General features: G+C 38.5%; 1 protein-coding gene across 1 annotated transcript in view; it reads left to right on the plus strand.

The window, feature by feature from the left end:
* DCC (DCC netrin 1 receptor) overlaps positions 1 to 14,546 on the plus strand; it is an 813,847-nt gene that overhangs the window by 644,152 nt on the left and 155,149 nt on the right. The window contains 2 exon segments of the mRNA XM_068993780.1: positions 3,766 to 3,861; positions 9,066 to 9,298. Of these exon segments, the coding sequence (XP_068849881.1) occupies positions 3,766 to 3,861; positions 9,066 to 9,298 (329 nt within the window).

Here is a 14,546-nt window from a genome sequence, read left to right on the forward strand (position 1 = left end):
ACTTGTTGACTGATCACTTTTTTTTGGTAAACCAGATTGACAACATAAGTCTAAAATAAATGAATATCTCCTCTTGTAGGTGAAGCAGTCACTGACTGGAAGCCCTTTGGCTGCATTAAATGTAATTTTATTTTATTCTTCTTGTTGTATTGTGGTTCTTGTGTCATTGTTTGGAATGCCAAGTCTTTAAGGTGAATATTTAGGTCACATAAAAATTTCATAAAGAAAAATCCATCTAATCAGTTTTCAAAGAACACTGTCAGAGATAAATTCATTCATTTTAAAAGCTGTTGTAAAATCAAACACAGACACAGGAAACCACATGCAACCAATGTATCATTTCATGAATTATTTTAAGTTAGAGTTCACCCTGTTTCTTGGCTGTATTTTCTGCAGATTGGCAATCGGATCCAGAAGCTTGATCAGACCAAGTAGGTTTGATCCCTTCAGCCAGACTAGAGGGCACTGCACAATTTATTTCACTGTGGTGCGCGTGCTAAGTCGCCTCAGTCATGTCCAATTCTTTGCAGCCTTGTGGACGATAGCCCAGCAGGCTCCTCTGTCTGTGGGATTCTCCAGGCAGACATCCTGGAGTAGATTGCCATCCCTTCCTCCAAGGAATCTTCCCGATCCAGGGATCCAACCACAGTCTCTTGCATTGTCTCCTGCGTTGGCAAGTGGGTTCTTTACTATGAGCACCACCTGGGATGCCCTATTTCATTAGATATATAATGTCTAGATTCTCTGTTTTATCTTATCAATCATGAATTCTTAATGTGTAGTTTGTTCATTGAGGCTGAGAAATAGCGATATTTGCATGTTTCTTATTAGTTGGAATACTGTTATAATAGGATACACCCTCCATATCCTGTTTGGCTGCACACTGGTAGAGTTTGTTTAAGAAGGACCTGCTAAACATTTGGCGCATTACCCAGATTTGACGATAGTAGTTTGCTCCCCTGTCCAATTCAGAAATGACCAACTCTTATGATTCATTAAAGTGAGTGAAGTCGCTCAGTCATGTCTGACTCTTTGCGACCACATGTACTATAGCCTACTAGGCTCCTCCACCCATGGGATTTTCCAGGCAAGAGTACCGGAGTGGGTTGCCATTTCCTTCTCCAGGGGATCTTCCGAATCCAGGGATTGAACCCAGATCTCCCACATTGTAGGCAGACGCTTTTACCATCTGAGCCACCAGGGACGTCCCTTTATTATTCATTAAAGTATCTATGAACTCATACATTCATAGTTTAATTTCATTGCAACTTTTATATTTATTGTAGCTCTTTGTCCTCCTCTTTGGTTCTGCGGAAGCTCTTCCAACTTGACTTCCGAATCCGTTTGACACAATCCTGTTATTCTTTGATGGTTTCCTTTCTTGGGATGTCAAGATGCTTCAGGCTCAATTGCTGTGTTTTCTGCCTTAGACTAGGAATCAACCAGTTCTCCAAGAAGCCTTTGTTCCTTGCAGTGGAAAATATATTTTTTTCAGAATCTCAGTTTGGGTGAAAAGATACCTGTGTAACTAAGTAAGTGTTTCTAGATGTTTTCAGTGGACAGAATTAGAGATAAAATACCCTTTGCATTTAAACTGATTTTTTCAGTTAGATGTTAGGAACCCAATACTTCATCTCTTCTCTTTTACATGTCTATATCCTTTACATAGGGTGTCCTTGTTCACACCCGGGATCCCAATCTGAAGGAGGTAGGGTACAACAGAATTAGACTTTCTCCTGATTTCTCTTTTGTTCTATCTCATATTGCATTGCTATCAGAGTAACATTAATAATAGTTTCACCATCAATAATAATTACTAAAATGTTTCTATATATATATTATCCTCATTCTCCCTTCATTTTGTCTTACGATTATAATATGGGGACAGTATCAGAACATGTAGTGTTGCAAAATAAAATTTCTCCTTTTAACCCTCAATTAGTCTTAGTTCATTAAATTTATTGTTCTTCAGTTAGCTATTAGATCAGTATCTCTCAGGTCACTTTAAATATCTAAGGCTCATTTTCCAGTGGTTCTCAGGATCAGGGGAACAATATTTCCTGATTCCTTGAAAGTTGGTAACAGTTTGGGTGTTATCAAACTGTTATAACAGCCCTTTATATTTGAAGTTAACTCTTGTTGACTGTGAAGTCCTTGGATCACATATTCTTACCTTGAGTGTCTCAAATCACTTCAGTTTCTTCTGGCACAAAATGATGCTGTCAAAAAAAATCTGATAATAATCTAATTTTCCCCCCTTATAAATCCTGTATTCTTTTTGTCCACATGCCTAAAAGATTTTTTTTAAGTCAGCTAAAATTCCTTGCATTGCATTTTTTTCTGTGCATTTGTTCTGTTCCCTTTCTTTGATTTTTTTCCCTCAAGGACAGCTGTTACTCCAGTGTTCAGTTCTGCCTTCTCGAATGTGTGTGTGTGCGCTGTAATCTGTGCCACTTGTTTCTGCGTTTTTCTTTATTCTTTCTTAATTTACTCTTGTTTTTGTTTTCTCCTTATTGCTTTGTTTATTCACCTTGTTATACTTTCTTTCTAGAATTACTTTGTGACTTAAATATAATTCTTTCTGAAATTTGCCACCTCGTTTATGAACTGTAATCATTCTGATTTATGTTACTCTTGCATCTCTGGCATTTTATTTTCTTAACATTACGTAGCTCACTTTGGGGCAGCAAATTGCGGGTTTGATGTGTTTTTCTTGTGTGCTTCTGATCCTCTTTTTGTGGACTTGTCTGTAGGTATGATAGTGTCCTCGTTTTATTTTGTAAGAAACTCAACCTCAGCAGATATTTTTGTGCTTGCTTTTAGGTTTGTTTCCCTGCATGCTGAGAAATTCGAATAGCTTTTCTAAGAGGACAGAGCTCCCTGTCCTCTTGTTTTTCTTACACCAGGGCTCAGGGCTTAGGGAACTGTAGCCTGTGGGTAAAATCTGGTCCAGGTCCTATTTTTTGTTGGGGCATCACTGAACTAACAATGCTTTTTGTACTTTTGAAGAGTTGTAAGCAAACATAGATGAGTATGTGACAGAGACTAGGTGGACTGCAAAGCTGTATAGACTATCTTGGTCTCCTACAGAAAAGTTGGCCAAACCCTGGTACACACTAAAAACTATGGCAGTTTGTTTTCCAAGTTTTCAAGACTATTCCTCTCTCCTACTTTGATCTGCACTTTCTCTTCCTTTCATGTCTGTTGTTTCTGACCTACTCATAAATTTTAAATATATTTTCAGTAGTTTGTCCCCAAGGTGAGCCCTGTCCCAGAAAGGAGAGTTTATAAGTTAGTTTCAAGTGTTTATATTTACTATTCTCAAACTGGTCTATTGCACTTCCTATTAATAGCATTACCTGGTAGTTATTTTAGAATTACCCTGTTTTCAGAATTGAGGTTTCCCTCTAATTTCTCTCCCACAGATACTAATAACTCTTGGGTTCTAAGGGCCTTGGTGGTTTGTCCACATCCACTGGTATTTTAGGATGTGAACATACAGACCCCATCACCTCATTTGTCATAAAAGTCTGAATGCCTTTGGTTCTCCATATAGTCTTTCTGTCTCTTTTTACCTGGAGATTCAGGAAGATCCAAAAACTGTATTTCCACCGCTGCTGCCTTCTTCCCAGAATCAAGCTCACTCATTTTTCAACTGTTTGCTTAACTGACTATATTCAATTTGATTTCAGGAAAATATTTATCCTGAGTATTTCAGCACATTAAATAAACCCACACGTACATTTTTTTTCTGTTTTCCTTCAGAGTCAAGTTCCCATTATGTCATCTCCCTAAAAGCTTTTAACAATGCAGGAGAAGGAGTTCCTCTTTATGAAAGTGCTACCACCCGATCTATCACAGGTAAGCTGAAATAGTTAATCTTTTTTTCACAAGGCATTTGAGTTGTGAAAACAACAAACCAAAATGAAACAAAACAAATAATGAAGAAAAAAACGTATGAAGTCATGTCCGAGTCTTATGTGTATATATACACGCACAATTTTTTATTTTGGGGGTTATCAAAATTGTGAGAGGAATTCAGTCTGTAAATTAGTCCTTGGACTTAGAGAATGTAGATCCCTTTTCTCTTTATTTTTTTCCAGTAGCTTCATATTTTGGTGTCTTGACACCATTGTTCATTCCTCTGGGTAACTTCTTTCCAAATTAGTTCAATGTAGGCAGGAGGGTCTCTGCAGAAGGCCACCAGGTGCCTGAATGGACACTTGCTTCACTGCAGAGGGTCCTTCAAGCTGATATCAACAAGCATGAACTGCCCTCATGGGGCTGGTTTGGACTAGGCTGAGTCACTCAGGAGCTTCTTTCTGAGCTGGGCCAACAGGTCACCCCAACAGTGCCCAAGGCCTGTAGGCACTGAAAGAATTGGTTGCTTCAAGGGCTTATCACTTCTGGAAATTGTTATGTGAGTTGGACCTTAGAGGAGGCACAGGAGAGAAACAGGGCTCAATGAAATGAGAAAGAGAAAGGGGTGGGTTAGAAAGTGAGATCCTGGTCATTTATGGAGACTATTTGTGAATAAGACTGGACCTACTCAGAAACAGAATAAGTACCATAAGTACCTCTGTGAGGCTTGCTCATGACCCAGTCACATGACTCAGAGTCACATGACCACTCCTAATTGCCTTAGGTCTGAAATGTGAAAGCAAAACCCAGGATCCTACTCCATCTTTTTAATGTGTACTTTGATCCTTTCAAAACCCACAATCTTCAAATTTCATTCAACTTATCAGCTGTTTTCACCTTCATGACAGCAAAGGATCTGGTGCCAAGGAGCACGATTTAGTAGGAGCACCATGGAAAATTACTGGGGTGCCTGAGTATGAGTCCTGGCAGCTAGGAATAAATGAACCTCCAGGAAATGATGGAGTTCTGTGACTTTTGCTACCACCTAAGTTTATGTGAACTTTGTACAGTTTGTTTTTCAAATCTGGAAGTTTCATTCAGAAACTGTCTTAAGAATGTACAGTTGTAAACCAGATTTGCAGTTGTTGTGTGATGGTTTTCACAGCATACCATCCCTTTATTGATTTCCACCGAGTTTGCTTTTAAACCTTGGATATTATTCCAGAGTCTCCTTGAATCTTTGGCTGCTGGATTTAACATCTGTGCTGGTCTGAAGTGGTATGCAAAAGCTTGGGTGCATGTCAGTATATTAATTTATCCATGGAGACAATATATATCTTGCATTGCATTATCAGAGGGACCCTGACTCTCAAAAAAGGGTAAATAAGAAATATTACCCAGAGAACATTTACTGTCAAAAGTGTTGTGTCTAAATATAGAGATATGAGGCAAATAGAGGCCAGGATGGAAACCATGAGATAACATGGTGAAAAGTGTCTGGGATTTTTACTCCCTCTTATTCTCTTATTCTGCCAAAATTCCTTTGAGTGATAGCAACCACTTTGGATGAGCCAGTGCTTCCCATAATGTTTGTTCATTAAGTCAGCTCTTTCCTACCTAGGGTAAAAGATGGTTTAAAAAAGTCCTCACTATGAATTTGAGCTTATGATCAGGCCAAACAAAATTGTACCATGATCAGTCTTTAAGAACTCATAGTTTTTTACCAAAATTAAAGACCACAAGGAAGGAACACAAAGATGACCCCCCAAATCCAGTTTTGAGCAGAAACTAGTTATAATAGAGATAGAGTTCGGATAACTTGAAGATAAATTGCTCAGAGAACTGTTTGAGGTGTTATTAACTTCTTTTCCCTTAACGTTTGTTGTCATTCTTTAATTCTTAGCATATGGCATCCCCAGAGTGGTTTCTAGAATACCAGTGTTCCATAAGACCATTTTTTTTCCTGCTATGACTAATCCTAATGGATCTGAGAAATGAAATAATACTGAGAATTGAAAAGCGTATGAGGGATTTTCTGATTGGGGAAAAGTCAGTAAGGGGTTGGAGAGGATGAATAAAGCCAGCTCTTTCCACATACCTGCCCAGACGTGGCAGACTTATTTTCTTGTGTTTTCACACACCACAGAGAACAAAGAACAAGTGAACAGAATTGAAGGTTTAGGTTCTGCAGGCAACTATACACAGTAAAGGCATCTCAGGGATCCTTAGAAGACACTTTTGGTCTCTGAGCCTCTGCACAGGACTCCCATGAGTAGCCCTGGAAGAGACAAACATAAAGTAATAATACTAAAACTCAGAAGCAGTAAATGCATCAGGCTGGACTATCAGGCTATGGTGCTTTCCACATGGATGTGTCCATAGATGCTGGTCCACTCTGGACCGCATTTCATTGTGAACATATCAGCATTACAGCCAAGCAAAGTCTCACTAGGTCAAAAGGGCAGGTTAACAGTGTGCTTGTTTTGCTGCTTCCTTTTCTTAATTTTATTTCATATTGTTGCAAGAATAAGACATTTTGAGCCTGGAGACTGGATGAGAACAGGCAAATAATGAGATGCGTTGTTTGAATTTGTTTATTTTCAATTGTTTCATAAATGTCTAAATGAAGTACAATCCAGATATAAAACTGTATTATTTTTAAAAGCTTGTTTGGAGCTTTAGTATATTGACTAAAACACTTATATGTTCTCACCAAAACAACTATTAGGAATTGAATTGGTTTCTCTTTTTAGCAAAAGGTTTAAAGCTATATTTTGTGTTTTTGTCTTTTTTTCCCCACTCTTTTGAATATCACCACTGCAAATGGTGAAGAAAAAAACCATAAACAGAGTTATTTGGCAGCAAAATAATTTATTTAATTCACTACTCATTCCTGATCTGTGAGGGAAAGATAACTAGCAATATATGTAGCATATATTTAGAGCACTACTTGCTACCTACTAATAAGTTCTGCTTTGTTAGAAATACCTACTGTATCCAGTATGGCAGACACAAGGCTCATGTGACTGTTGAACATCTGAAATAGGCTAGTGCAACACAATAAATGACTCTTTAATTGTATTTAATTTTAATTAATTTAAAGTCAAATTGTCCATCTAACTATGGCTGTTGCATTAGCCCAACTATGGAAGAAGTGGCAAATAGAATGTCAAGCCATGCCTGGAAAAAAATAATCCACCAAAAATAAGCAATAAAAACTTGGCCAGGGTAGAAAATTTTGAATTACATAAGTTCATAGGTATATATTAAAAAACAGCATTGCTTGAAATTTACGGTTGCATTCTGGAGCTGAGACTGAGAAACTCAACAAGAAGTTTATGAAAAACATAATTTTCTAAAAGCAAGAAATAGCAGAATTATTACCATTGCTTAAAGTAAAATCACTACTTTTGAAAACCTTATATGGGGTATCTATGAAAAACGATAAAGTTAGTATAGTTTTTCCACAAAATTAGATTAAGCAAAGAAATAACAGATAGGATAACATGAATACAAGTTGATCTACAAAGAGTTTGTGATTGAGAGTAGTCCTGTGCTATGTGTGACATTCTTCTTTAAGTCAGCTAAGAATAGAAATAAGTCAAGTGAAGACAGTGCCTGCTTTAGTTTTGCCAGAATGTTCCACTGATGTACCAGCCTGATGACTGATTGGGATCCATTTGGAGGCTGCAGTGTCTTCAGCTGCCCCTTCATCATCTCATAAATCCATTCGGGTTTAAAGGAGCCCTTAATAAGAAGACACATCAAAGGAAATATGAAAAGCCTGGGCTCTGTCATTAAATTTTAAACACACATTTTTTTCTCTCTTCTTTTTTTGTCTTCCTTTTGTTCTCTTTTTCTTTTCAGATTTTGTATTTTGCTCCAAAGACCACAGCCCGGTAAACTACTAAATAGTTCATTAGAAAATAGTGATGAGTAGGGAGCAGACTTTTAAAATTCAGTGAACAAAGTGAGGTAATCATGAAACTCAGCCCATAGTCTCTATACTATGCTTCACAAACATAAGCTCAGTATATTTACTGTTCCAGATACTCTAGATGTTGGTAGGCCTCATCTCCCCAAATGCCATTGTATGGCCAGTCTAAGAGCTCATCTCATTTTTTGTGAGTGAGAACACATGTTGTTTGATTTCAAAGAAAGTTTTAACAAATTTAAACACCTTCAGTAATAAATAAAAGGCTCAATATTGGATTTGTTCTCCAGCTGCAAAATAAACTCTCCTGATTATGGCATCCGCAGCATCAAAACAAATACAAGGTTTTTCTAGAGAATTTTGTGAAACCACAGACATCAATATTCAGATTTTGATTGTATTACGGATCAAAGCATGTGTGTATCTCATCGTGAATCTCATCAGTCCATACATTCTGTCTCTCTGCCTGATAATTCCAAGTCTTTCCTTGGAATTTAAAATTATAGAACAAGGAACATAGAATATAGGGATGCCATAAATAACTTACTCTGTGAGAATGTGGGTAAAATGGACAATTCTACACTTTCTTTAAGGATTTCAATCTAACCACACCATGTGCCATGTAAAACCTAATTATCACATCATTGACCCATGTGGACTTGGCCTGACATCGTGCAGTCATAGCCATAGATTGCTATGGATCTCAGGGCCCTCTGCTCATTATCCTTTGTTTGTTTCTTACCTACACAATATTTATGCAGATAAAACCTAAGCAATAATAAAAGCATTAGAGACACCAAATCACGTTAGAGAAGGAGAAAAACAAAGAACACAACGGGTATCAGATAGGCATTTATTTCTTTTGCAGGAGGAAATGAAATAGATAATCCTTAGAATTTTATTTTGATGTATCTTTCTAATTATAAAACTGATGACTTCTATACTCTTTGAAGAAGCAATGTGCAGCATTCCAAGAAAAAAAAGTGGACTTTTAAAATATGTAACGAGAAGCGACAGCCAAATTGAGAGACGCATTCTAAGGAAATAAGGAAATTATGGAAAACAGTTACCTTTGTAATCTAGCAATACTGTTTCTAATGAGTTTTCCGGTTGAATTAATTATAATTTTTTCTGTTCTTCTCATGTTCCCTTTCATCATTATTGCCATACATTTAACTCATTGTGATCTGTTGCCACTGATGTTTATTTTTTTAACTCTTTTGTTTATGTATTTATTTGTTTGCTTCATTGGTCGGGTTTTTAAACCCAGATCCCACTGACCCAGTTGATTATTATCCTTTGCTTGATGACTTCCCCACCTCGGTCCCAGATGTCTCCACCCCCATGCTCCCACCAGTAGGTGTACAGGCTGTGGCTCTTACCCATGATGCCGTGAGGGTCAGCTGGGCAGACAACTCTGTCCCTAAGAACCAAAAAACGTCCGAAGTGCGACTTTACACTGTCCGGTGGAGGACCAGCTTTTCTGCGAACGCGAAATACAAGGTGACGTTCTAACCGATAGTATGAAGTTTCACTTGAACTGTCATTTGTTTAATCCATTGTTTTAAACACGTCCTGGACTGTCACGAGTTATGTTGCTGCAGTGACACAAAATGGAAAACAAAGCATTTTAAAACTCAGTGCTCTAAAACAGGCATGGGGATTGTTGTGTCTTAGGAAACAGTCTAAGACGAGGTAGAAAAGCATCAAGAGCTGCGAAATGTTATTTGAATTCCACCAGATGTTGAGTTTGTATAAATAATGTAATTCTGTACAAGGGAATGCCATTTTCTTTTGAAAATAGCAGAACTCTGCATTAGTTTCTTGGATAGATTTTGGTGTTTTTCTTTTCGTGTGGAATCTAGGTTTATGCCGCAGTCACGCATATTAACATTCTATGCAGAGACCCATCTTATAGTGAATATGAGAAGGAATACATGAAGATTTTTTTATACTATCCTTAGATGGTGAACACGCCTCAAGTCATTAACATCTGTTTGCTCATTTAGCCTTGAAAGGCCCTCATGTGGTAAAGAAAATGCACAGTGTACCCTCCCCTTTAACTAATATGAATTAGACCATCTCTCTTATCCCTGTCCTCTCATTGAGTCATCACACACACACACACACACACACACACACACGCACACACACACCCCAACCCAGGAGCTCCTTCAGTTCGGTTCAGCTCAGTCACTCAGTCATGTCCAACTCTTTGAGACCCCATGAATCGCAGCATGCCAGGCCACCCTGTCCATCACCATCTCCTGGAGTTCACTCAAATTCACATCCATCGAGTCGGTGATGCCATCCAGCCATCTCATCCTCTGTCGTCCCCTTTTCCTCCTTTAGAGATACACATTTGAGGCATTGTCATCCGTTCACATCTCTATCAGTCAGCCAGAACAACTCCAACAAATATTCATTTATATAATCAAACGCTACCTCGTGAGCCTACCACATTAGTAGTGTACATACCAACACACAAATGTAGAGTAAAAGGAGATCGAGTAATTGTTAAGCGTCCACCATTAACTTAGGACTGCGCTAGATCAAAGAGGTCATTTAACGTCTTTTAGTTGTTACTCCAGTATTCTTGCCTGGACAATGCCTTGGACAGAGGAGCCTGGCAGGTTATAGTCCATGGGGTCACAAATAGTTGGACATGAGTAAGTGACTAACACTTTCACTTTCACATACTTAACGTTGTTACTCACAATTTTGAAATGTATAATAAACTCAGATTCATGGAGTACTATATAGAATTCAGAATTTATTCAAGTGAAATAATACATGAAAACATATTTTAAAAATTCACAAAATGATTAAGATGAAAAAGATTTAGTTGTTCAGTTGTGTCCGACTCTTTGCAACCACATGGACTGTAGCCCACCAGGTTCCTCTGTCTGTGGAATTCTCCAGGCAAGAATACTGGAGTGGATTTTTCCAAAGAAGACCTACAGATGACTAATAAACATATGAAAAGATGCTCAACATCACTCATTATTAGAGAAATGCAAATCAAAACCACAATAAGTTATCACCTCTTGCCAGGCAGAATGGCTGCCATCAAAAAATCTACAAACAATAAATGCTGGAAAGGATGTGGAGAAAAGGGAACCTCTTACACTGTGGGTCAAACTGCAAACTGGTGCAGCCACTGTGGAGAACAGTGTGGAGATTCCTTAAAAAACTGGAAATAGAACTGCCATTTGACCCAGGAATCCCACTGCTGGGCATACACACCGAGGAAACCAGAATTGAAAGAGACACATGTACCCCGATGTTCATCGCAGCACTGTTTACAATAATAGCTGGGACATGGAAGCAACCTAGTTTGTCCATCGGCAGACAAATGGGTAGAGAAGTTGTGGTACATATACACGAAAGAATATTACTCAGCTGTAAAACAGAACACACTTGAGTCAGTTCTAATGAGGTGGATGAAACTGGAGCCTATTATACAGAGTGAAGTTAAGTCAGAAAGAGAAATGGCAATACAATATATTAACGCATATATATGGAATTTAGAAAGATGGTAACGATGACCTTATATGCAAGATAGCAAAAGAGACACAGATGTAAAAACAGACTTTTGGACTCTGTGGGAGAAGGCGAGGGTGGGATGATTTAAGAGAACAGCACTGAAACATGTACATTACCATATGTAAAACAGATGACCAGTTCGATGCCTGAAGCAGGGCACTCAAAGCCGCTGTTCTGGGACAACCCAGAGGGTTGAGGTAGGGAGGGAGGTGGGAGGGGGGTTCAGGATGCGGGACACATGTGCACCCGTGGCCGGCTCATGTCGATGTATGGCAAAAACTACCACAACATTGTGATTATCCTCCAATTAATTTTTTTTTTTTTATAAAAAGAGACCCATCTTCCAAAGGGAAGTTTTGACCTCTCCAAAGGGAAAGGTCAGAGCTGAGTGTCAGAAGATCACATCAGTGTGAGGAGTGGGTTTCAAATGTGCTTTCACATCCATTCTTCTTCAGGCTGAGACAGAGAGCTCCTCCAAAGATCACCAGCATCAGAGGTGCACGATTCCAGCAGCATGCACATTCCTGCCCTCACCTGGACCATGATGGGTCCTTCTGTCATTTATTATGCCGTTGTAATAATGTCTTTCCTTTCTTCTAAACACTTTTTTTTCTTTATAAAAAGGACATGTTCATTATTTTTAAATTTATAAAATATAAAAATGTTCTTGGCTTAAGTAAGAAATTGGACCAGTAACTCCAAAATCATTTTGTGATTCTCAGCAGAGAATTAAAAAAAAAGAATATTGGAGTGGGTAGCCATTCCCTTCTCCAGGGAATCTTCCCGACCCAAGGATCAAACCCAGGTCTCCTGCATTTGCAGGCAGACTCTTTACCATGTCAGCCACAAGCAAAGCCCATTTAGGATGGAGAGGTAGCTTTAAAAATAAGAGCATAAGCGGGGAGGGGAGGGCAGTCAAAAGGAACAAACTTCCGTTTATAAGCACTAGGGATATAATGTACAACATTATAAATATAATTAACACTGGTTGGTGTTATATATGAAAGTTGATAGAATAAATCCTGAGAGTTCTAATCACAAGCAAACTGTATTGTTTCTATTTATTTAATTTTGTATCTATAGGAGATGGTATTCACCAAACTTACTGTTTAGTGGTGATACTTTCTGATGTATGTAAGTCAAATCATTAAGTTGTACATCTTAACCTTACACAGCGCAGTATGTTGATTATATCTCAATAAAACTAGAAGAGAAACAAGGAGCCCAAATGTTACCAAGCAACGGAGGAAGCGGTAGTTTGAGCCCGGCACTCCAGAATCTTCATACGCCGCTGTATCCCTCCTCCGCACCACTTTACTGGGATAGCTTTCAAGGAGAATTTGGATCTCTTGATACTTGATCCAATGTTCTTTCCACTAAACTGCCATTGTGCTTAATCCAGTCTCAAGCCAGTATTGATCTGGGGGGGATTAAAATGTCCTTTGGAAATTTCTGACTCTAAAGACCCTGGAGTTAAAGCAAAATCCGGCAATAATTTTGTCAGTCTGCCTCTTTTTTTCTGGTAGTCATGCTAGTTCTGCTTCTGGTTTCATTCAGCCTTTAAAGGGCGTAAAATTCACATTTCATAGTAAATCAGTTTTTAGTTGAAACCAATTGAAAAGCAGTTTCCTTTGGTTCAGCCTCCCTGCGAGGTCAGGTACTTGGAGGAACTCTCCAGCCTAGTCCAAGTAGTATCATCGAAATAAGCGTCCTATCCATAATCCAAGGCAACGGCACCCCACTCCAATACTCTGGCCTGGAAAATCCCATGGACGGAGGAGCCTGCTGGGCTGCAGTCCATGGAGTCGCTAAGAGTCAGACACGACTGAGCTACTTCTCTTTCACTTTTCATTTTCATGCATTGGAGAAGAGGGTGGCAACCCACTCCAGTGTTCTTGCCTGGAGAATCCCAGGGGTGGGGGAGCCTGGTGGGCTGCAGTCTATGGGGTCACACAGAGTCAGACACGACTGAAGTGACTTAGCAGCAGCCATCTTATGGTATCAGATTTAAGACACAGCAGAACCATAAATAAAGATAACATTATCAGATAAGACAATAAATGAGACATAAGAGAATACTTTTTAAAAAATCTCTTTATATACCGATTACCCAATTCTACGTTTACTTTTAAAGGACTACTTTAAAAATTGTATGCCCATGGTACTGTGCTTTGTGGGTACATTCATTTCATAGGATGGCCACGGGTACCTTGCCGATGTGTGAAATGTTCTAAGGGACAATGATCTCTGCAGAATGATTTGAGCTCCAAAATTTCCAAAAGCAGTATTTCTTTTTTAGTTGAACTGTTAATAGGACAGAATTATTGAGTTTTGCTAAGAATGCCGACAGAAGAGATCCAACCAAAAATCATCCTCTGTAAGGAGAGACTGATTTCACTTATGGGTTGAGGTATGAGAATAAAAATAACGTTGTTACTTTTTCTCTCCTCATCACCTTCTTTGACCTAATAAAGTGTTAATAAAGTACTAACATTTCATAACCTTTCTCACACATACACACTCTGTACCCACACCCTGAGAAGACGGGTTAGAGGGGGAGAGTTAGTTAAGTTGGAGAGCAAGGATAAATACAGACCATGTCTGGTCAATCCAGAATGGACATACAATAAATTTAAATTTTATAAAGAATAGGAATAGAATGCTTTGGTTTTGCATTTTGAACTTTTCACACCCACTATCATCTATGCTTCAGCTCACTCCCCACTGTAGCTTTATAATCTGGGCAGAGAATGCGCAGTATAAACAGGGGGAAATACACACATAGAGGCAAATGACCGGGGTTACAAGCTGGCTTTGCTGTGTCCTGTCCTGTCCCTTAATTTGTTCAACCTCATTTTTCTCATCTATGTGATTGGGGTGTCGACACCTACTATAAAAAGAATAAGTAAGATTCTTTACAGCTGTATATGTATGTAGAGATCTTTATGGGTAGGTTGTACAACTTAACAAAATTCCCCATCAAACTAGAGCCTCAGATGACCTGATGGCATTATCCAGACCACTCCCCACAGGAATACTTTCTACTTCAGTTAGTCCCACATCAGGCCAGACTTTCCTATTTTGATTGCCCAAAACTTTACATTGATCTTCCTTATCAAATAGAGAATTTTTTATATAATTTATTTTCTACTAAAGTGATTGCTCATTAGATATTTTACATAAAATTCCTTTCAAAATGCATTCA

The sequence above is a fragment of the Capricornis sumatraensis genome, chromosome 21 (genome assembly GCF_032405125.1).
Source record: "Capricornis sumatraensis isolate serow.1 chromosome 21, serow.2, whole genome shotgun sequence".
In the NCBI taxonomy this organism is placed as follows: Eukaryota; Metazoa; Chordata; class Mammalia; order Artiodactyla; family Bovidae; genus Capricornis; species Capricornis sumatraensis.